Source organism: Ctenocephalides felis, unplaced genomic scaffold, assembly GCF_003426905.1.
Source record: "Ctenocephalides felis isolate EL2017-DRISC unplaced genomic scaffold, ASM342690v1 CF-g0.4_SCAFFOLD_01170, whole genome shotgun sequence".
NCBI classification, from domain to species: Eukaryota; Metazoa; Arthropoda; class Insecta; order Siphonaptera; family Pulicidae; genus Ctenocephalides; species Ctenocephalides felis.
In genome coordinates, this window is record NW_020537324.1 from 2,703,554 (window position 1) to 2,729,361 (window position 25,808).

The following is a 25,808-nucleotide window of genomic DNA, read 5'->3' on the forward strand; positions in this document are numbered from 1 at the left end:
TTTAATTTTAATTTTTGGTACTGAAAGTTTCAGCAATTTATCTTAAGGCACGATGCCAAGCACCACTATTTACACTATGTAATGCGTAATAATTTTTTTGCAATCAAATAGTTATTTTAATTTTAGAAAAATGATATATATATAAACTATTTTAAGTAAAAAATTTAGGGATGGGGCGGCATTTTTGTCAGTGCCCCAGGGCGCGAAATTTCTAAATCCGGCCCTGAGTATATAAGTAACTGTTTTTGAAATTACACTGAAGATGAGACACACCATGGTCTCGAAACGTCTGTAATCATAAAATAAAGTTGTGTTAAACAAATCTGAGTGCTGTTTTGTTCATATTAAACAATTAATATTCGTTCCACTCATATCATAAAATTCTATAATATATATATATATATATATATATATATATATATATATATATATATATATATACTTTGCATTTACATTTATTCATAATAATGATTTGGAAACATAAAATAAAAACATTTTGTTATTATATTCAGTAATTAACATATATACAGAGTTTAATTTTATATAAAACTTTTATAAAAAGGATAATATTTTATTTTGATGCATTTCTTTCTCTTTTTTTAACCTTCTTTTAACTCTGTCAATTAGATAACAACTAATCAACGCTGTTAATAACTTTCTCAAATTCTTATATAAGACAAAACAATCAATCCCAAATGGTTTTGGAATGTTCAGTTTAGGCTTTCACAATCTTTTTTATATTCTCTACGGGAGATTTAATGTTTACTTAACAATATTATCATTTGTTGTTCAGGCGTTTTCGACTGCCTGCAGGATATATTTAGTTACTAATTGTATTTTTATTTAACAAGCAGATGCTAATTTGCTTACGTATTTTTCCTTAAGTATATAAACTTTATTTTAAAGTTGTCATCAAATAAAGATCCTCAATTAACTTCATATTATCTTTAGCAAGTGCATTGCAATATATGCGCAATGCGACAAAGTGTTTGCGGGACACGATGACGTTGCGCCCGTTGCGCCCGTTGCGCCCGTTGCGCCGTAGCGTCACGACCACCTCTACGGGTCCCTGACCTCATCAATACTATATTAGGTAAAATTGTGTGCATAACTGGCATCCGGGCACGGGGGCGAAAAGATGGCAAAAAGTTAAATCAAACATGGTGAAATACGTTAATAAATTAGGTGAACGTTAAATATTCAAAATAATAATTAAATAAAAAACGATAAATACTTAAGAACATCATAGGAGCATGCGTAAACTATAGATAATCTGAAAAGAAAACGATAAAAAAATTCTTTAATCGAGACATGTTATATGTTAGGAAAAAGTTTTACTAGTCTTGATGAGAAGAATTCTTTTTTTAAAACCTTTTCATTTATTTTATTTTAATTTAATATTTATTTTATTTTAACAGTTTTTCAAATTCGTGCTTTGAAAATTGTATAGTAATTGGTGCATTATATGTTCCGTGTTCTTTTGTTTTTTCTTCAAATTATTTATATGCACTGAAGAAGGGTCAAATCAGGACCCGAAACGTTTGATAATAAAACATTTTACTTTAATAAAATAGTTTTAATTAATGGATAGGCGCCCAAGAATAACTTTATTATAATATTTCACCATCTGAAAAAACCTCTCAATTTATATATATATATATATCTTGAGAGTTTTTTCGACGTTGAAACATATTTCAAAGTAACTAGCAGCCCATTCGTCGAAATAAAAAAAGTATAAAGTATTAAAAACTTTTATTTATACGTTTCGACACAAGATGCGTGTCATCATTCAGCAACTACAACAAATTGAAAATTTTATTTACTAATATAAACACCAATATAGAATAAATATATATATATAATAATAAAATATATATATATATATATATATATATATACATATATATATACATATATATAAATATATATATACACATATATATATACATATATATATATATAAAGCAATAATAAAATTAATTTTAATATCATTACAAAATCAGAATAAACTAAAGATGAATCCCAATAGGTCTAATGTCTGAATAAAAGAATCGTAAAAACCTAAAACATAATTGTGACTATAAAAAACGATATCAAATAGTATTCATCTGTAAAATTGAACCTTTGCTTTAAATTTGACCTTCTGGAAAATATTCAAATAATACAGTATGCACAAAAACCATTTTGATTCAAATTTTCTTTATTTTAATATATAGGATTGCAGTAGTATCATAACTAGTGCATTGGTTGAAACTTGAATAATTATAAATATACTGCTTTTGTTATACAGAATAATAATTCAATATTAAATTTATTATTAGCTTTTCGAGTAAGACAATTGTTGTTTAAATAATAATAATAATAATAATAAATAAACATTTTCTAGATCGATAGTGTTATGTAAATCTCATTGTCAGCATGAGTGTCCTATGAAATTTAAAGTTTTATTTATCCCGCAGACAGGAAAATGCTTATAAATTGTAATATAAAGATGTTTTATTTTATTTATAGTAAAAAATATTTATAAAATCTTACATTCTATAAATGCGATATATACCTGCTTATGTTATATATTAGAAATTATACTAATTAATTCATTTCACACACACATACATATATATATATATACGCAAATAAAAATTATGATAAGATATAAAAAATTAAATACATTATTTGAATGTTAGCAACTGTTCTGTTATCAATAATTTCTCAACAAAACAAAGGATTTCGACCAAAAATTCGAAGATATTCTATTCGAAATCTTTGCTTCTAATAACATAGATTATGAATAATCTTCTAAATTTCGAGGCTAAAAGTAATATACGCTGTACAGTCTTTTATATTATCACTCGCCAATCGCTCATCATGCTTTCAATGGAACGATTTCAACCGATTACCATGTTTGGTCCAAATCGTATATATTATACGCATTATACCAATATTTTCGCATAGTTGACTACGACGGTTAACCTAAACCGCGAAATCTATCTCGTCTTCTGTGGGCTATAACAGCAGGATCTTGATTGGGTGTTTCTTGGTATTCTTTGAGTTGGCAAACCCGACATTCCCCTTGCGTAAGTGTACGTGACAGGAGACCTAAGAATTCTTTTAGGCGTAACTGATTTGTTTCGCTTCGTCGTTTTTGTCGAAAGTCCATCGGTGCTCTGCGATCTAGTAATGGTCAGTTTTTGGAAAGCTCTTCGAAAAGAATCCGTACGTCGCGACCGCTCTCTCGTGCCCTGTCCAGCTGATTCGCTGCCAGTATCGCTGCTCGAACCCGACGCAAATCCGTTCTCCAAGCTGAAGCTCTCATTTTGTCCATTTAAATAACAAAGATCAGTTCCCGAAGACCCACCAGAAAAACAATTTTCTCCTTTTGTCAATTTATTAGCTGACGAATAGAAAGAGTCACTGCTGGAACATCTAGAACCTTCGTCTAATTCAACTTGATGTTTGTGAGCCCATCCTAAACTTCTTGCTATGACACGAAAAAGTTTCACACCACCGCACGGTTTATCAGATGCCCCCATCGTATTGATTGAAGAAACGTTTGATTTAGAAGAATTTTGAGTCGAAATTCTTATTAGTACAATTGATTCCCTAGATTCTTCCATCGGAGGATGGATGATTATTACAGGCCTATGTGTCACTCTCACTTTAAAAAATTTAATAATTTGCTCACAACACTCGATAATATAAAGATAAATTCAAAATGATCTTGTCAATTGAACATCAATAGAGTCTATATATACATATAATTGGTGAAGACGGTATCATAGAAAAATGTATGTTTTCGTTAGATTCGATATTGTGAAATCCACATCTTAGTCATGCTGAGATATCAATGACCGACTGTCGTCTTCATGAGTGTTGTGATGGCTTATATACCCTCGGGGCAACGTGCTCCTTTGTTTGGCGCATGGCAGTTTCGATGAAAACGTGCTTGCCCACTCCAGGCAGTGCTTGCCCACCCTATTTCGATGGGGTAGGTTCGGATTTAGCAACGTTATCAACCGCAGTGCTTGTTCGCTGCATCAAAAAATCACGTACGACCCACTTACCACAATTTTGCGGTCAGATATATACCTACGTTTCTCTGTCATTTATACATTGCTAATTAATGAATATTATATATATATATATATATATATATATATATATATATATATATATATATATATATATCTTGTCAAAATAAAGAAATAAGTATTTAACTTATCGTTTTTAAATATTATCTATGGTTCGGGAATATGGCATGGGACTTTGAAGGATAAAAAGTTATGGTCATATATATTTGCTAAGAACTGTTTGCATTTTAGTTGTGTATTATGATGGTGTGCAATGTGTGCATATGGAATAGAATGTATACTAAAACGTATAGCAACCAAACACAACTAAACACACCTATAATGTGAAGTATTTTCAATGTACGAGTATATATGCTTAATTTTCAATAAAAGTATTCAAGAAAAAGGCCATTAAAAATGACATAGTAAATCAATAAATTGATATAAATAGAATTAATATGCTATATTTGAATTAGCAGTAATCGTTAGTTAGTTGAAAATCTGAAAAGAAAACAAATTGTTTGTTTAAAAGGATAATACAAAACTGAATTTACAATTGTCTAATCTACTGAAAACTTCAGCAATCAAGATAAAAACTAAATAAAAAAATGAAAAGCAAAAATGAAATATCAAAATATTTGATAATTTTGTATAATATCGTGTAACACCATTCGTGTAAAACACTAATTTTTATTATGTCACAAATATTAACATGTAGAGTAACAAATAGATTAACACATTTACTAACATATGTCAATAAGTTAATCGCAATATTAAAAACTTATTATTTTTATGAACAGATAAAAAAATTATTATGACGCAGCAGAAGCTGCATAATATAAATATATAATATTATTATTAGAAAAATTAACTAATCAATCATATTATTAGTTATATATATATATACATAGATATTAAATTGCAAATTTCGATTTTCTTTTAAATCATATATGGATATAATAGTTCCATCAATTTAATAACTCTAATTATGAGAATTAAAACAAAATATTGTATTTTTCTGAGTATATATATATATATATATATATATATATATATATATACTGGTACTTTTTATAGCCAATAAAGTAAAATAATCGATAGTCAACTTTAGTTGAAAAAAATGGGAAAAATAGAGTTCACATTGTCAGCATACACGCACAATATTCAATATATTACACACCCATTTGAACACATACATTTGATTTGATAAATCAATCACTTAGCTTCAGAAGCTTGAACAAAGAAATAATAAAAAACGCTTATTTTTTGTTTATACTTTTATCTTGTCTTCTTGGGACTGGAATTGATACAACATGATCTAGATTGTGTATTTCGTGGCACCCTTTGTGTCGGCAAGCCGGACAAGCCACGAACGTAAGTATAAACTACCGGAGCCCTCAATATTTTTTTAGGCGCCGCCGTTTTCTTTTGCCTGCGAATCGGCTTAGCGATTGCTATGCCATCCATACTTTGAGATCTTGATATACTCAATTTTTGGAAAGCTTTCCGGAAAACCACTGCTCTAGATGAATCGTCGGTATTTCCTTGAGCAGCCGAATCACTACCCGTGTCACTACCAGAACCGGAGTTGGAATTGCTCTCACCGTCGAAGCGCTCACCGCGCCTATTACTGTACCCAGAATCCGCGCCCGACGATTCGCCGGAGGAACAGGATTCGCCCTTCGTTAATTTATTTGCTGAAGAATAAAATGAATCTGTACTCGAAGATCTAGAGTAATCCTCGAGCTCATCCTGTTGCGTTTGTTTCTGTGAACGGCGACACAAAGTTCGTGCCAGAACTCGGAATAATTTGGCGCCTCCATTATTTTTATCCACATCACCACCTAACGGAGCGCTTCGTATAGGAGAAACACTTCTTGCGGAAAGCCTTCTGACTGGCAATCGTATTAAAACGAACGATTCTTGGGTTTTATCCATCAAAAATCTTTTTTAGTTTGCTCTTCACAAATAGTAATCAAGGTATATTTAACGCATTAACACTTGAATTAATTAATACAACATTGACACTATCTAGTATTTGTTTTTAATTGATAATATATAATATGTTATAATATATGTAATTGTGAAATATATAATATTAAATTTGAATTTGTTTGCACGTACGAGATTGTTCATTTAAATGCACTAGGTATACAATATGCCGTTATATTTTATTTATCTGTTATGATCTGTATTGCGAAGTGAAATCTTTATATATGGATTGGCAACGTGCTTGGTGCCGCGCATGGCCTGCCAGGCAACGTGCTTTTCTCCAAGTCACATTTATATGGTGCATCATATATTAATTTGAATATAGAAATAATTAATATTATTTACTAATATTTAATCATGTTGATAAGATTATATTTTAACATTTTCATCTTAAATCATTATACAAACCACCAGTCAATCTCGTCAATTTAGCGAGTTTAGTTTCTAGCAAAACAGTTAAATATTAGAAAAATCATAATGCTCTTGAGTCAAAAATTTAAGCCTATGCTGTGAAAAACTAATTGTCAAAAATGGCAAGCATATGTATATCGTCACAGGTACAGGCAACATATTTCTTATTAATTCGATATGAGGCACGTTTTAAATCACGTGTTTACTTTTACATCGTTTGAGAGCTGTTGAAAGATCAGTTACAATTTATTCCCAATAAATTTGATTTTAAATTAATAAATTACACAATTTTAAATTAATTTCATTTAATTTTATTATATCTTCTTTCCTTTTCTATTTAAAGAGTAAACGATAAATAAAAATTTACAACTGTTGTCATTTAGGCTATATTTTGTAAATAAAAAGAAACAATTCCATAGATTTATAAAAATGATGTATTTAGTGTATAAGGTAATCTAGAGGTTCTCAAAGCAGTCAAATAAGTTGACAATAATTTTAATCGATGTTATTATTTGAGTAAAATGACTTGCGGTTGCAGTCTAATTTATATTTATTGATTTTCTATCACTACTAATTATTGAAAGAACACAGTAGTAATACAGAATGTTTCTCCCGGTACTAGCTTGGATATAATTAATAAATAACACGTGAATAAAGTATAAATTGATAATTTCATTATGTTATGTAATAAATATTTGGTGACAATCGTTGAAAAGAATAAGTAACAGATGAATACATTGTTGTCGAATTACATAAAATAAAATAAAAAATATATAATATATGCAAACTTAAACTCATAAATTAACATTTACTATGAATTATAAAATTGCATTTTATAGTGGTACTTTTCACAAACCTTACGTGAGATTGAACCATTTGATAAATTTTGCAACAATATAAATAACGCCAAATGTCCAGGCAGTTTTAATTTTTGAAAACCGGCAAAATTTGTACATATTTCGATACAGATTCTACTAATATCGTACCAATACTATTAAAATGGTACTGTACATTAAGTATTATTATGAAATTTAATTTTCTATTAATATAAATTGTTTAGCAATGGATAATTTTCTAGAAATGTTAATTGTATTAGATCAATTTTAACTAACAATAAATACAAAAAGTAAGAGATACAAATTGGTATATATTCGTCTGAACAAGCTATAAAACTTTTATAGAGGCGATGGCTGAATTTAATAAAGTAATGAAATGATTTAGTTCGTTCAGTCATCAATTTTAATCAACAAATAAAGGTAAGGCGTCTAATAACTATAAAAGCTGGATTCAAACTGGTTTGAACTTGACTAGCACGTTGGCAATTTATCTACTATATATTTAATGTATAAAGTATCCAAAGATTTTCCAATAATAGGCGATGAGTACAAGGATAAAGGATATGGCGTTACAGACACCAACATGATATATATATATATATATATATATATATATATATATGTATAACTTAGCGACAAATGAATTAAAAGTGAAATTTGTGTCATTTTTATTGGAATTTCAACGCTCTTCAAAATTTTTAAAAAAAATTTCATGCTATTTCCATACAAAACTTTGATTGAATTGCGCTCTATCTAAAGACAATATTAAGAGCTAAAACTTTCAGAGAATTGTTTTTTATCAATTTGGAACCATTTGAGCCCTTGGGAGCAAGGAAATTCGAAAATGTTCATATGAAGGACCACCCTAATATATATATATATATATATATATATATATATATACATATATATGCGCATTATGGTATATCGATTCCCATCATTTGGAATATTGTCACTGATTTCAGAATGCGTTGCATCATTAATCGTACTTTCCATACCATTAGAGTTACGTAAAATATGCTTTCATTACCTCTAAATTACATGCAAATGAATGTGGATTATTGAAAATTATGCTTTATCCTTTTTTACAATTCATAATAAATACTCTGTTTCAAGAGTTTTCAACTCGTTAGCCATCGTTCAGCAACAAAGGCATTGAACCACGTTACGTAACTTAATAGCCTGTTTGTTTGGGCGCACGTAGAAAATCACGTTTCCCCAAATGATTTATTGTATTTTTTTACCGATACTTAGAAAACATACCATAAACATCTAATGTAATTTTTTTTTTTTTTGAATATATTGAGATTGCTCAGAAGAACTAAAACGCATTTCACATGAGAGGATAATTTGATAAAATTTTGCACAAATATTAAATTGATAGTCGAAACGAACTTCCTAAAACATTATAGCGCTATGAAAAGTGGAATATGTATATACATATATGTTGTGATTTTCTTCATCTGAACTAAAAGTTCCCTCTTTCAAAAAAAAATATTTGTATGACTTTTATAATTTTTTCTACGTTTCGCCAATATGGGATGCCCCCTTTTTCAGAAGCTCTGAAACTATTGTTTTTTAATTAAATACGATTCAAGGTCCAAGGGTCCTCAGGGCAAAGGTTCGTTAACAAAATAGTTAACTGAATGTAAAATCAGTATCGGATGAGTATTTCTAGATTGCTAGGCAATGTGTTCTGTCATAGGACTCATAGGAATGCAACCGGTAACCAGCCTGTCATCCGTCACGTGTCTCTAGATGCGAATTGTGCGTCACGGGCATCTTCGGTTTGTAGTCTGTACATCTGTACTGTATATTTACGTACATAATTATCAAACTGATTATGTAAGCGTTAAGGGCTGGCGTGGAAAACGGTTTTACGAGTCAAACAAATAAAAAATCAATAAAATACAAAAAAATTAGACGAAATGAAATTCGTAACAATTTTATAACATTTTATGTAACATGCCGAAAAAGAATAAATATTGTTTTTCATTGATATAAAACAGAAAAATTAACAAAAAAAGCAATGATTTCATTATATTTCTTGATTTTTTTATATAATATAATATGTAATATTTTTATTATAAGCAAGCTCAACACATGCAAAAGACGGTAAGAAATAGAGAAAATCAAAACTATAAATATTTACTACTAATAATCGTTAATATATAAGACACCAAAAACTCATTTATCCCATATAAATGCATGTAAAATGAATGGTGGTCCAGCCAGACCTTTCCGACCGTTCAAAGGTGAAAAAATATCCGACCGACGGAGGGTTAAATAATATGTATAATATAAATTGATTAATGAGCACAGATATTTATGTATTTACACATTTTTATGAACTATATAAGTATATGATACTATGGAAATATTTGATAGTGCAAAATACTTTGTTTGATGTCTTATTCAACAGAACATTTCTGAGTCAACAACATATATACACGAGCAAGAAAAACTGGAGCGCGAAAAAACATTCCGTATAGGTATTAGATAGTCTATATTTAGCATATGATATTTTTAATTACGACTTTACGAAAAATTCAATTTAGATTGTAGTATTTTGTTCGAACTTGGATTTGAATAGTATGTTCTGGTGTTCAGATTGAACATTGAAATTGTAAAGAAGTTAAAATAATCAGATTTCAAAGTTTTATATAACTGAAAATTAAAGTTTAATTGATTTTTGTTATTACATGTATTTTTTAAATCATCAATCCAGCACATTGATTTTCAAAAAGTAACGCATCTGGCGGATCATATCACATTAATGTAAAAGTGAGCAATATGTTTTAGGCGTAATAAAAATAAAATTGTATACCAAGCAAATATTATCTTACGTTAAAATTTATTCAATTATTTTAAATTATGTCTATAAAAATTAAAATAATGTATGAAAAGTTTCATAATTAATAACGATTAACTTAAAATTTTAAATAAATAATCCGGCTTTTGGTGTCGAAACTTACACCAAGTTATTAGCAAAAAAAAATCTATCGTCAGTTAAAGTGACAAACGTGATTTGTATTACAGATTCAAATAAATTGAATGAAATTGTAGGATGCTGTTTGCTTTGAATTTCATCTAAATTTTTGGAAGTAGACGAAGATATGATGTATTAACTTAATATTCGACCATGAGGTAAGACCCACGTGCCCGAACGTGTGCAAAGGCTACGCGTCCAAACGCACGTGTAATCCAATTTTGGATTTTTCAATCCTTTTGTAAAGTGTGCAAGTTTTTCACTTTTGTAGTTTCAATTTCAATTTTCAAGTTTTTCAATTAATGTAGCGTTTTCTGTATATTCGAAACCATTTAAAATGCTGTTATTAAAAATTATTGTTACTGCGCTTGCTATAATTTATAATGATATCGGTTTGTCACATACATATTATCAAAGACTTCAAAATTTAGCGCATTTGATTTTATTGTTCAATATACTAGTTTGAATATATTTTGACTAAAGTAAGATTATATGTTCATGATATTTGCTAATAAGTCATGAATGTAATCAAAAACATGAAACAGTATTGAAACTAGAATTATTGCATCGTGAACGGTGTATGTTTACGTTTGCGAGTCTATATTTAATAATTCTATTTATATTTCGCATCAATCTGCTGGAACTACCGATTTACGAGTCACGTTAAAATTATAACGTGTGACCTACGATTTTATTTATATTTCCAATTGTGGGTCTGTCTATTGTATCACAGGATAAATATAAACGAAGAGCGAAGAAATGTTCGCGGTACAGGCCCGATAATAACATGTAGCACGTGCAATAAATTACACACACACAAATTTTTCACGTGTTTCCCGAATGGTATATAGTCATAAATTATATTCATTATAAATTTTATTTCGATTTAAGATTGTAAGTACTTTTCGAAACTATAGTTCTACTAAGTATGTAAAATATTAATGCTTAAATTAATACAATGAAATAGAAATAATATCGAACAACTCGCAATAAAAGATCATCTAGGTGTAAGTGGCCTTATGGCAAGAAGCACTAACTCACCGATATGTGTTAATGATTGATATAATCAATGAGAAATCAGTATATTAACTTAGTTTTAAAGATAACCAGTTACTGTAATGTAAGAAACCATTGCAGATTATTAAGTTTTGTATTTAGTTCCAAACATTACTTGTACCTATTATCGATCAGTTGTTTAAGTATGTCTTAAGAGAGTGACCAATATATATCATGAACTCTATCACTTTGCAAAAACAAATTCGGATTGGAAATGATAAATAGTAAGAATGATCCAATAACTAAGGTAAATGAATGGTGCAATTGATGCAGTGATCGTACAAAATATTAAAAAAATAGATCAAATACTTGGTAACATTCTCCAGTTATCATAAGCGGAGCATATTTTTCTAATGGGATACTTAGCAAATTTGTGTCAAATTAAAAAATCAAGCATCACAGTAAACTTCAAGGTCTCGATTTTACAATTGACTAATTCTCAATTCTTATTATTTATATCGATCATTTGGACATATCGGAAAAAACCTTCCTTGAGGTAAAATGGTACTATTAAATAAATAAATATATATATATATATATATATATATATAAATTTACATAATTAGAGATTACTATGGTAGCGTTCGCACATTCCCTACAAAGTTAGCCAAAATATTTCGAAGTGGATCCTAGTTAAAAAATTGATTGGTGCCGACGAGGCCGTTGCGTCCGTTGTTGATGCTCTCTTCTTTCGACACATTGCCCGTGCACCGATTTGCATAATAAATAACATTCGTCGTTTTCGTGTTTTTGGTTTCAAGAACCAGCTTTACGAGCAATGAATCCTAATGAAGACAATTGCGACGGGTGTCGAAACGTACTACGTGAGATGCAAACTGTTATTTTGTTATTATAGTTGCATAACAAGATAAGTGACACCACGGTGCAACCCTGAGAATGACGATGAGGAGCAACAATGCCACAAATTTCATAGATTTAATTTTTTCTTTATTCTGTATTCTTTCTTTTTGCGCATTTGAAACAAAACAACGCATCCATTTAGTTAATTTTTTAATTGTAAAATTTAATTATAAACTGTTAAACAGATAAAAAATTATATGTAGTTGTACTAAACAAATCAAAAACAGCGATGTGCGATTTTTGTTCGATAAATTTTCACTATCAAATAAAAGATATTTTTTTGCATAAATTTATCATAAAAATTATATATTTTCAATTTTTAGTATTACATATATATATATATATATATATATATATATATATACATAATTTATCTTCAAAGATACCGGTGAATGAAGGCTAAATGTATAATAAAACAGAAATTAAAATAACATTAATACGCAGATTACGATTGCGATTACACCTAATGCGTACAATGAATTCAGAAAATTATACAGGTTGATTTCAAGTCGTTTCACCAAATCCCGTCGTCTCCCAACATCCTGATACAACATAAATTATTTTGGGCGCGGTTTCCAATAACAAGCCTGGCCTTAAGAATCAAATGATTCAACTGACTTGTTTTATTATACTACTCATTTTGTTATTAGTTATTCGACCATATGAGAAACTTGAACACGCCATGATCTCGTTTAAAAAACGTAATGAAACTGGTCCAAACATTACTCCACGCCGTAGGAAGTACGCGCAACAAGATTTAAAAAAAAGTCTGCATTCGTTTTTATTTTTAATTTTAGACAACAATTCATTGATGAAATGCATTATCCAGTATTTAAAAAAGTATTATGATCTCATGCTAATACAATCAGCAAAAATAATAAAGAATGCATTAGAATGGAAAAAAATTGATTGGCAAATACAATTTACTATTTGTATGTATATATATATATATATATATATATATATTTAATATATTAATTACAAAATATCCATATTGAGTTTACTATAAATATTTTAATGCAAAATTTAAACATATTTGTATTATTATTCAAATTATATTGAAATTATGAAAAGCGATGGAAAAAGCGCGTCAGGAATTGTATAGATCATTTTATGGTCTATTAATTTAATTATAACTTGCAGAAATTTCACAAAAATGGATGAACAATAAACGTATATGTATTACCAATAAATGCACTAATTTGACAAATCTTATTTTTCACTGGTATAATCTTTTCAGATATATTATGTGTCCACTAATTCCAAGAGTAATAATCATAGCCTAAGCCAATTTTTTTTTCTTTTGAATTTTACTGATCATTCGTCGAACGAAGATTAACCTTGCACACTCCCCTCTTCAGGAACAATTTCGTTTTCATTGTAGTATATAAAACAGAGCAATTTACCGACAAGCATCAAAGTATTGACAGTCTTTTAGTTCAATAGAACTGAAATTTTAATACCAACTCATCATGTTCAAGTTGGTAAGCTTCACTCAAACAGTTATTAGTTTTTATAACTTTATTGGATCAACCCAATACACGACAAAAAGCCATTGACTATTTCATATATGATTGACAAAAATGTAACAAAATAGATTTTTTATTCACTTTTATAGCCGCGTCATTTTGAATAAATTCAAGTTATTGTATAATCGATAATAGTTTTATACGTTTTCTCTGTTGAAAATAATAATTTTGATTGCTTTCAGTTCGTTCTCGCCTGCCTGATGGCCGTAGCCGCAGCTAAGCCAGGAGTAGTCGCTCCAGTGGTTTCAGCGCCCCTGGTTACGAGCTACGCCGCTGCTGCTCCACTTGCCTACTCCGCCTATGCTTCACCTTACGCATATGCAGCACCATACGCTTACAAGAGCGCCTATTCACCCTACGCTTACTCCGCTTACTCCGCTTACTCGGCTCCTCTGGCTTACAGCGGATACTCCGCCGGCTACGTTTCGCCCTATGCCTACAGCGCTGGATACTACAAAGCCCCACTGGCTTATTACTAAAGATTTAGCAGGAACACTAATGACTGAAAACTCAAAATTTTAGTTCCTTTACCAAATGCCCAGATTTTTCATTTTTCTTCTTAACCATATTTTTTTAAATAAAATTTATTTTAAAACATATTGATTTTCTTATTTTATTTATAAATTTTCACAGATAAATAAAAGTATTCATTATATAACAATGGGTTTATTATGCATCTTTTGATTCAAACTATGAAATGGAAACGAAAAATTTATATTATACGCAATTGCGAAGAAAGAACTGAAATATCAGAAAAACTTTTATATAATATTTAAATATATAATTATTGAAATACTATACTGGATTATTATTGAAACTACTTATTTAAGACTTTATGATTATATAAGATTTATAAATAAATTAAAAATACATTACTAAAAAAAATATAGAGGCAGACTATAAAAAATGAATTCAATCTTTGAATTATGCTAGTTCAAATTTATGTTCCACGCACCACTAAAATTCAGTTACAATTAAATTTATAATTTTTTAATTGTAAGTGTTATGAATAAGGGTATTTGCCTAAACGTTAACCAAAACAGTTAATCTCTATTGATGCATATTGCGAATATCTTTTCCGGATTACCTTGAAAAGAGTGGGAATCCGCATAAATAGATAAAAAATTGAAATCAGTGCCTATATGATGATAATTGCGACCGCAATCACGCTTGCTGCACGCTTGAGCAGCTCGACCACAATAATAATAAAACAAATTGCTGCAAAGAGTTTGCCCGGCGGCACTGACGACAAACCGGACGCGACCGAAGAACGATCCGAGAACGGCGGATTATCAACCGAACGCGAGACCACGCCAGGCACTGGACGATAGTAAGGGCTGATGGAACGGGTTCCGATCAGAATATTTCAAGCGACATTTCAGATACGACAAATAATACTGACAATTTCCTCATTAGTATGACGTTTATTGTAATAATATATATTTATTGAAATAAGAATTCCAGACACTTATTATAAACTGATAATGACATAGCAAATGTTGTATTATAGTTTTAACAATGCATTTGTGATTATTGCAATCTGATGTATGCAAAAACGTACTATTTTAAATTAAAGTTCTATTTACTGAAACTAAGAATATATATATATATATATATATATATATATATATATATATATTTTTGAATAGTCTTGAATTTGATGTTTGATTAAATATATATATATATATATATATATATATATATATATATATTATGTATTATTCTGAATTTGATGATGACATATGTATTAACAAAGTCTAATAATCGGGCATAACATCAATAAAAAACATGAATTTCTTTCAAACATTTATTTTAAATCCATACATTTCGGCTATAATCCTAGCCTTCATTCAGTGGAAACTAAAAATAAAATTAAAAACTAAAACAATTGAATTGGAGTGAAAAGAAAAAATAAAATAGTAAATAGTACTTACAATCAGTAAATCTTAGTGTTAAATTGGAATTTTTTTTCACTGATTGTAAGTACTATTTACTATTTTATTTTTTCTTTTCACTCCAATTCAATTGTTTTAGTTTTTAATTTTATTTTTAGTTTCCACTGAATGAAGGATAGGATTATAGCCGAAACGTATGGATTTAAAATAAATTTTTGAAAGAAATTCATGTTTTTTATTGATGGTATATAAAGTAGTACAGTCATTCTTTTATGTAGCTGTTTTTTTAAATCTCTAAACAAACAATAACAAATTGTTCAATACATCAGCTATTTGAGCTATCTATTTTACTCAGCAGTTTGAGTTAATTTTATTTATCAATTTTTTATGATCTTTGAGCTTTATTACATCGTGATTAGTATTTATATTGAGCTATTTGCCCGAATAGAATGAATTATTTATTAATGTTATTTAAATAATGCTATTTAGATTTTTGGTTATCGATACATGTTGCACGGACAATCTTAATTTTTAACTATTCCAGAAGAAAAAGATTTATATTAGACAGAGAATTAATGCATAGAGTTTACCTCTGTTTCCTTCTTTTCCTAAATTTCAGGTGTCTTCGTAATACAATTTAATATTAAGCTAGATGTCAAACGTGTTTAAGACACATGGACGTTGTTGGCTCGCTGACTACAGCTGGCTGGTAGTAATATGTATTCCAAGGGGCTCCGAGGCTCATGGTTCGGCCTTCAAGACGGGCACGTTCAGTGCTCTCGCCGTACGGGAATGATTTAACATCATGAGCTATATAAACCGAGACAGAAGCCACCAGACACATCAGATCCTCTCGAGTGTTCCAGCACTGTACTTGTGTGTTTATTTCAATTCGTTTTACGAAAAAAGCATATTTTCAACATGTTCAAACTGGTGAGTAGGATCAAAATATATCAAGGATTAAAATATTAAAATTTAGGTGTATCAAAAGGTTATTCAGCACTGATAATTATGACAAAACGTTTAAAAAGATTTCACATTATAGTGACTTTGACACAAATTATATATTCCGTTGTCTTTTTTATTTATGCTTACGATTGTTTGCCAAAGAGTGTAAACTATAATAATTTACAAAATTAAAACATATTCGAGATTGTTAGTGTGTTCGAAGTTTGCAAATAAACGATTCTAACTATTAGTTAAAATATTAAAACCTCAATGAATTCAATTGTTATGTTTTACAGTTCGTATTCGCCTGCCTAGTTGCGTTTGCTGCTGCCAAACCAGGATATGTTGCGCCTATTGCCTCTAGCTACGTAGCTGCTCCAGTTGCTTACTCTGCATACTCCTCGCCGTACGCCTACGCTTACAAGAGCGCCTATTCACCCTACGCTTACTCCGCTTACTCCGCTTACTCGGCTCCTTTGGCTTACAGCGGATACTCCGCTGGCTACGTTTCGCCCTATGCCTACAGCGCTGGATACTACAAAGCTCCATTCGCTTACGCATCACCGTATACGACTTACTATTAGAGAAATACTAAAAACATGACAAACTGTTGCGATTCCACTAGTATTAAGAAACAATTACATTTGTACGTCAAACCAGCATTTGTGATCATTTTATTTGTCTAAATTTCCGAAATAAATTTTATTACATCCACAAAATATATGAATTTTATTTCATTATCAACATTTTACGATTGTTCATAATAATATGAATAATTCTTCCATGTCAAAATCACTAACGTACATAATCACTTTATGATCATCCAGTATATTATATATTAATAGTGATGATATTTTATATGCTAAAAAGTGTATATTTTAAATACCACATCTACACATGAGCCTTATATAAATATAATGCTCCTACAGGATATAAAGAAATTTAGTTCAAATCTTAATGAGCAATTTAAATGAAAAAACTCGAGAAAAATTATATTTAAATTTATGTTATTTGATTTATCAATATTTTCATTAAAACTTTGTGCATGATTTTATAATTCTTATATTATACGTATTGATAAATGTATAAATGTATATCGTAATGTATAATATTTTGTTTCACCTGATTCCAATTCTTTCCACAACATTAAAAATTTGTATTAGATATGTAATGTTACAAAAAGAGTGGAAACCGAAACTTTATTGCATATATATAGTAGTAGTAGTAGCACAAAGGTGATATATTGTTACTAATATGAATACTTTAAAATTAATTTATATATATATATATATATATATATCTATAATTTATTGTACTTATATTGTTAAAATATAAGTACTTTAAAATAAAAATATATATAACTGCGGCATTTACGTTAATGTGGCAGCTTGAGTAATATATTTAAAAAAACACTATTTTATTAACGCTATATACAAATAAATTAATGGAAAAAAATCTTAACCTGTTAATTATAATATTATGACCATAGAACCATTTGCAATAGCACCTACTAATTGCAGGCAAGATCTACAAACAAATAAGTGCCAAATTGGAAATGCGTCGTAGAGCTCTTGGTAATAGTACGAAATAAGTGATCTAATATGATAGCATGCAATTGCATACTTTCACTTGCAGTTTATATGTATATACACACCTATATATATATAAAGTGGTGTTGTCGAGCCGGAACGCGCCGGAACGTCGTTCCGGCAAATCATTTTTGAGCCGGAACGCGTTCCGGCAAGAAAAAATATAAAAACTTCGCTACATACAGAAAATGATTTAATAAGTAAATTTTATACGTTATTATTCAACTAATTTTTATTAAATGTTATTATTGTAATAAACATACATATATGTGCACAAAATGGGTTTTGTAATAATTTATGTTTCTTTCCTTTTTGAACGGAACTGGAAAAACATGAAAACCGGTTTTAGAACCGGTTTTTAAATTTTAGCGTTCCGGCAAAAAAATATTAGCACAAAACCACTGGTTTTATCAAAGTCGTTTTTAATTTAGTAACAAATTGAGGTGTATGAACTTCTTATAGAAAAAATAATATTTATAAATTGAATCTTACATTCATTCGCATTTCTTATACGCTAACATCTACATCATAGGTTTCTATTCATGTATTTTTATAGCCTTACGTGTGCCTATACGTTGCATTCTATACTACACGCCTTACATCTGTACCATACGCTATATTTCATTATATACTCTCAAATCCCTACATTGTATACCGAATACACCTAACCTATATCTACTATATATCCTATTACCTATAATTTCCCTTACACGCTACATTAACCCTACCGAGATTCGAACCCGGGTCCGCCGCGTGGCACGCGACGACCTTAACCACTACACCACTGAACCCTACAATCAACCGTTTTTTTTCGCGTGTCGTCGCGCCACCTTAGTATTAATTATCTAATTAATTAGAAAATAACCCGCGGAAACAACAGTGCGTCCCATATTATATTATTAGTGGGGGTACCCGATAGGGTAGTGGTTAAGGTGCGCGACTTCCACGCGGAGGTCCCGGGTTCAATTCCCGGTATAGGCAATAGATAGGTAGAGATAGTACATAGGGCGTAAGGTAAACCTATATAATATAGGTGAATATATAAAGTAAGAAGTAAAAGGTCTGTAGGTATATAATAAGTTAATGACGGTATAGATATCTCACGGTATGATAGATAATAGATATTTATCGATGATATACAATAATATAATGTAGTATGATAGGTAATAGGTTATCTATCATATTATTAGGTTAAGTCTTATAAAGTATTGTAATAAATCTTGAGTACTTTTATATCATAATAAATACCTGTAGGTATTAATGAATACAAATAATACCAGAATAAATATGATTAATGTCATTGAAGAATATAAATTATGTACTCAATGATTCCCTCATACTTGTACAATTTAATGTATAGACTAGCTGTGTATAATAGAGTTAATTATATAAAAAGTCAATATATTAGATTTGTGAGTTCTTATCGAAATATATCAATTTTTTTGAACCGGTTTATGAACCGGATTTTAAATTTTAGCGTTCCGGCAAAAAAAATATTAGCACAACACCGCTGTATATATATATATATATATATATATATATACATTTATACATGCATATGTATGTAAGTATATACTTAAATATATCTAAAGCACAAAACTGATTTAAAAGTCGCAATAGCGATTATTTTTCTTTAAGATTTGTGTTATATAATAATTATGTAGCCAATGCATTTTCCTAAACATTTTACGAAAGTTTACTTTACATTATATGTTGACTTAAAAACTAATTAGAACCAAAAAAATCAATAATTAAAATGCCGATAGAGAGTCATATGGAGAAATGGTTGCCGCCGCTTAAAAGTGCGGTGAACTCAGAAAAAAGATGAAGATAATCGAGCAATGGTAACAAGTATCTGATATGATATGACCTTCACATAACGCGAGACAACGCGGACTTGCCCGCAGAAAACGTTTTATCTCAGCGGCCACGACTGGTTTCTTTAAGTCTCTTTCTAGAATCTTCGCGCAGAATCAATCAACATTGCACTACAATAAAATTAGTAGGAAAATAAAGCGGCTTTAGCATTTCCAAACAAATAATGTCCATCTTATTATGATTAGTGATGAATAACGCATGGAGTTGCATTTGTTTTATGTTTGCTCATATTGCATCTTATTCATAATTATTTCAATTATTTGTGATACATGATTTAAATAAATGCCTTTCTAGAACTTCAAATTAACGTTGAGTACATAAAATCTGCAGTTGAGTATGTACTGTTGGAATTACTATTACTAGTTAGATAATATACATAAACCTAGAAAGTATGTTAGAATTAGGATAAGAATACTACAACCTCATATTTAAGTCAATTAGTAATAAGTTTTATTTACTAATTTCTTGATTAATATCCTAATTCTTGTAAATGAGTCTTACTGTAGATAAGGTAAAAATAGTAGATTTTTACCAGCGAGAATCAGTAATTGAATCGCCAAAAAAGTACAGATCAAATATTAACATGAAATATTATATTTAGTAAATTCAAATAATAAGTTAAAATCTTAAAAAAATATAATGATAAATATCTTTTCAATGCCTACTTATGATTGATCAGGCTTCGTCGTGTATAACTGCCATTTATCAATATCCAATATAAGTAAAACGTATAGTTGAAACAAATGATCCTTATCTATGAAATGCTTCCTTCAATAAAAATGTGAACGATATTCTGAGGTTGATTTTATTTTTGTTGTTATCACTAACGACTCTGCAATGTGCAAGCGAAGAGGGGTGATTATCCAGCTGGTATATAAAGCACTAGGGCTACGTGCAACTTCATGATCACATTATTATTCAACGTTAACCAAGACACATTTCCAATAAAAAGGCAAAATGTTCAAAGTGGTAAGTAAAATAAACTTAGTATTAGCTTGATCATTTCTTTATTAACAATTAGATTTTTATTTTAATTACAATTAAAATAACAATTAGATAATGTGAATATTTAATATAGATCTCGTTTAAGCTCTGTATAAATTTTCAAACACTTTCTTTCTAATAAGTATTTTATCTGCACTATACAGTGACAAATTCAAATTAACGCTTTAATTCGGTGCCAAACTGTTGATTAGTAAAATATGAATAAAATATGCTAATTCGCCAAGAATTCTAATCATTTTGAAGCTATTTATGTGAGTTTATATCCGTTTCGAGAAGGTGCTTGTATTTTAAATGATGTCTTGAAAACTATTATATTTGAAGAATGAATTCAAGTAATATATATATATATATATATATATATATATATATATATGTGTGTGTGTGTCTGTGTGAGTGAGTGCGTATGCGTTTGAATATTTTGAGCTATCAAAATCTTGTTTTGAAACAATCTTGTGTGGGAATGCACAATTAAGAAATTTTTACTATATTTCAGTTAATACTGTGCATTGCCTTGGTGGCCGCCGCATCGGCTAAGCCTGCTCTGATCGCTCCGATATACTCCGAATTCGCGGCACCGTTGGCTTATGCCGCCGCGGCGTACTCCGTGCCGTCGTACGGCGCCCATCCAGGACTGGCGGCTTCGTACAGCAGTGGGATAATAAGATCGCCCACTTATGAACCTTATGTTTACGCCGGGGAATATCTAGCACCTATTCTCAAGTAAAACTGACCACGAAATGACCAATAACCATTCAAAAGAAGAGAGTGCTTAGCACTAACACGGAAAGTCATAAATTTCATCTCAAGATTTTTGTATAAGACTAAAAATGTCTGTGCATTGTTGTAAAACTAAAAAATTTTGTGCAAAATTGTTATGATTAGTTTTAGATGCAATTGTTTTTCTAAAGTAGCTTTCTAATTTTGAGTGTTTTAATTGTTATATAAACTTTTTCAAAAAAATGATTTCTGATTAATTGTATTATCAATATTTGGTGAAATTAAAATTATTATTAAAAAATTAATGTTTTCTTTTAAATAATTTTGAAAACATCTAATTTGGTAGAAACTAAACTTTTTCGTGATTTTCAACATTTTATATATCAGAAGCGTATTTCTATTTCTAGGCGGTTTGAAAATTATTTGACAGATTCCGGTAATAATGAGATCGGTTCGACACGTGCCCGTGTGTTGTCACACAATGTATCATCAAAAGTGTCTCAACTCATACGATTCTTATATATCATACGATTCAAGTATCGGCAATAAGCACGAGAAATAACAAGAAATAATAATGAAGTTGCAAAACTCCGTCGACCTTATCACAAGGCACGTGAAATAGATTAGAGAGAAGACCGAATGAGCGCCGCAGCGGCTACGACACCGATGAAAGTGATCACTTTTTCCTTTTTTTTTTGAAGGATACTATGGTTGATGATACTAATATACGGATTAACGTTATTTTAGATAAGAAAGTCGAAGAAAAAACATGAAAATATTAACAATTCTGTCATAGCATATTAGATGCTTTACACTCTACAAACTGTATGTGAAATAAACAAATAAATCATACCTAATTTCATTTATCAGCCTATATTATTTAAAATTTATATAATATACTCGAATAAATCAATTTTCTGCTAATATATAACATATAGAGACCGAAATTACATAAGTGAGATGAGTACACTATTAACTACACGTTTCTAAACAAAATTTCTAGTAGATAAGTTTTGTATAATTTTTTTACTTTTTTTTTAATGTTAAGCTTCTAATCAACTAATCATCATCGATTTCAAAGTATTAACAATTTTAATACAGACATTTTTAAATATAATGTTTTGAGGTTCATACATGACATATTTTCTGAGTTCAACATGTGTTTTTTTTAACAAGTACATATATCAATAGAATTTACGACCACTTTATTATTCTAGAGAAGACTATTTTAAACTCGACAACACAGAGAAAAGCGCAATCGTTTCTAAAAAAATCTAATATTTGGCACATAGCAAAGTTTTATTATGAGTGTGGAATATTGTCACGTTAAATGTTGCATTAAACAGTCAATGAAACTTATTGTGTCAGTATAATTATTAATTTCCATAAGAAAACTGAGTTCATCCCTAAGCAAACCAATTACAGAAAAAAATTAGACAATAATTTTATTCCCAAAATTGTTTTCGATAAATATATATTAAAATTCTACTTGGTTCTTATTAAATAATAATGAAAATTAAGCAACATGTATCGAAATCGATAATAAACAAATGGTTTTCGGTAAATTATTTTTAATAATTTATTCGCAAACCGAATGCTCACACCTTTTATTGATTATATCAGGAAGAGTTTGATTTTGAAGCAAAATTAATAAAATTTATAATCAATTTTCAATTAATAATATTTTTGATGTAAAAAAATTTAAATTTTATTAAAGTTTTTAAATGATCTTAGATATATTTAAAAATATGAACATATCCATATGCAACAAAATCAATTGAGACTTAAGCACGAATCACTAATGATTAGGCACTGCTATTTCCAGTTTAAATGTATAAACGACGATACAAATAGTACATATGAAAATGTCAAACAATTCTCAATTTTGCTTCTCAATTTGTAAGAATGTTTAAAATTTCTGTAATGCAAAAATCGCGAGTGGACGTACCTTTCTGTAAACTGGATTTAAAATAAATACAGGTTACATTTACGCCAAGTATTTATACATAATCCGGCAAAGACATTGGAATACATTGTGAACTAGTTTTTACAAAAGACCTTCAACAAGCTTCCTCACAACTCAAGTTATTTTAGATCTAGTGACATTGGCGAATGTAACCATTCGCATTAATAATAATCATAACATAATCAATGATTATCAAAATTGATTAAAACAATTCTTATATGCGAAATAATAAAATAGAAGTTACTTTCAAATAGCAATGTGAAATTTATTTGATCAAGTGAGCACTGAATTTTCATATGGTTTAAAAAAGTGATTTGATGTTCTTTCTTACGCATATTATATATAGCATATAAAAAGTAAAAACATAATACATATATGCAGGCATACATAATAAAAGTATGTATATACATATTGGGTCAACGTATGTAGAGTCAATATATTTTAAGTTATGCAAATACTGCTTAAGAATTAAATTGCTATTGGAAATGAAACTATGCGCATGAACTTATCGATATATGTAAATGATCGACTTAATCAATAAGATTTGACGTTAACAAAAATATTCGCACTTAGAAACGGCTAGGCAGATCTTCGGGTAAAACTAATCAATGCGAATCCATTACTTTTAAAAATATGAAGTCAATGATAATTTTTTTGAGCAAACATAAATGTGAGGTCACATTTTGGCTAATCTACACACATACTTTTTTAAAATGTATGTTAAACATAAAATTAGCAAATTGGATTTTCTAGCGAAAGCATAAACTTGGTAATTGATAGTAAGAGTATCAGGATTATAGTATAAAATTAAATCGAATTTCCAAAGTTGTATCTATTGCTTTATTATGGAAATTTACGAATTTTTTTTTCAAAACTCAGCAAATGCATTCCAAACATTCAACCGGAATATTTCACAAAAAACTTCTCCAAGAATGTGATTGAATATCCACGCGCGAACAAAATCTCGTCATGTCGTCATCCCACGATAGAAATATATCGATGAGATAAAAACGCTATGTTAATTGCTTATTTTAATATATTCATTTTTCAAAATAGGAATTTATTCCGACAGCAAAAATTTTAAAATAAATACCCATATCTTCAAAAGTATTTTCATAATAGTTTTAGAATCATTGTATTGTATGTATGTTTACCACACCCATTATTAATGCAATATAGTGCATTTACCATATAATAATTGTTCATATGTCCTATTTGCAACATTTAGAATAATGCTAAATGAATGAATAATTTTATAACTTAACATCATGAATGTTATACAAATGATAGAAAACATAATAAAATGCAAATCAGACTCATTTAGCGAAGTGCAACGTGCAAAGCGATATAGCATAATATAATTCACTATTCTTGTATTAGCAATTATCATATATTACTATATGTAATGCAGAAGTATCAATAGTAAATTCACAACATATTGATGCAATAATTCGATATATTTGTTGTATCTTTTGAACCAATTTAAAATAAATTGAATATTTTTAACGATCTTGAACCTTATATATATATATATATATATATATATATATATATAGAATTTTATGATATGAGTGGAACGAATATTAATTGTTTAATATGAACAAAACAGCACTCAGATTTGTTTAACACAACTTTATTTTATGATTACAGACGTTTCGAGACCATGGTCTCAGACCATGGTCTCGAAACGTCTGTAATCATAAAATAAAGTTGTGTTAAACAAATCTGAGTGCTGTTTTGTTCATATTAAACAATTATATATATATATATATATATATATAAATATATATATGTGTGTGTGTGTGATATGAGAGTAATTGTTGCAATTCTAATAATAATTTAGAAGTTTTTTCAAATTTTAGAAGTTTGCAATTAACTTTCGTCGTTGTTTCATTTTTCTAGTTGCAATTTACATTGAAAAATATGGCTTCAAAATGGTAGGTTCATTTTCTTTTAATTGAACAGCAACTAAAACTGATCAGCCCTATAAATTGCTGAACTAATACTATTTAACTACGTGCTTTCTCAAGAGGAAGCTCAAAGATTTTCATATTATTATTACTAAAAGT

General features: G+C 29.2%; 2 protein-coding genes across 2 annotated transcripts in view; one reads left to right on the top strand and one right to left on the bottom strand.

Moving 5' to 3' along the window:
* Positions 1–2,984: 2,984 nt before the first annotated feature.
* LOC113365957 lies at positions 2,985–3,530 on the bottom strand. Its single transcript, XM_026607501.1, has one exon. It carries the CDS (start codon positions 3,528–3,530, stop codon positions 2,985–2,987), a length of 546 nt encoding a protein of 181 aa, XP_026463286.1.
* A 10,111-nt stretch (positions 3,531–13,641) lies between these two features.
* Positions 13,642–25,808, top strand: part of LOC113365960 (cuticle protein 38-like) — a 15,252-nt gene continuing 3,085 nt past the window's right edge. Inside the window, exons 1-3 of the mRNA XM_026607504.1 lie at positions 13,642–13,696; positions 13,924–14,208; positions 16,881–17,090. Of these exons, the coding sequence (XP_026463289.1) occupies positions 13,685–13,696; positions 13,924–14,208; positions 16,881–17,090 (507 nt within the window). The 5' untranslated portion in view covers positions 13,642–13,684. The remainder of the gene's footprint in view (positions 13,697–13,923; positions 14,209–16,880; positions 17,091–25,808) is intronic.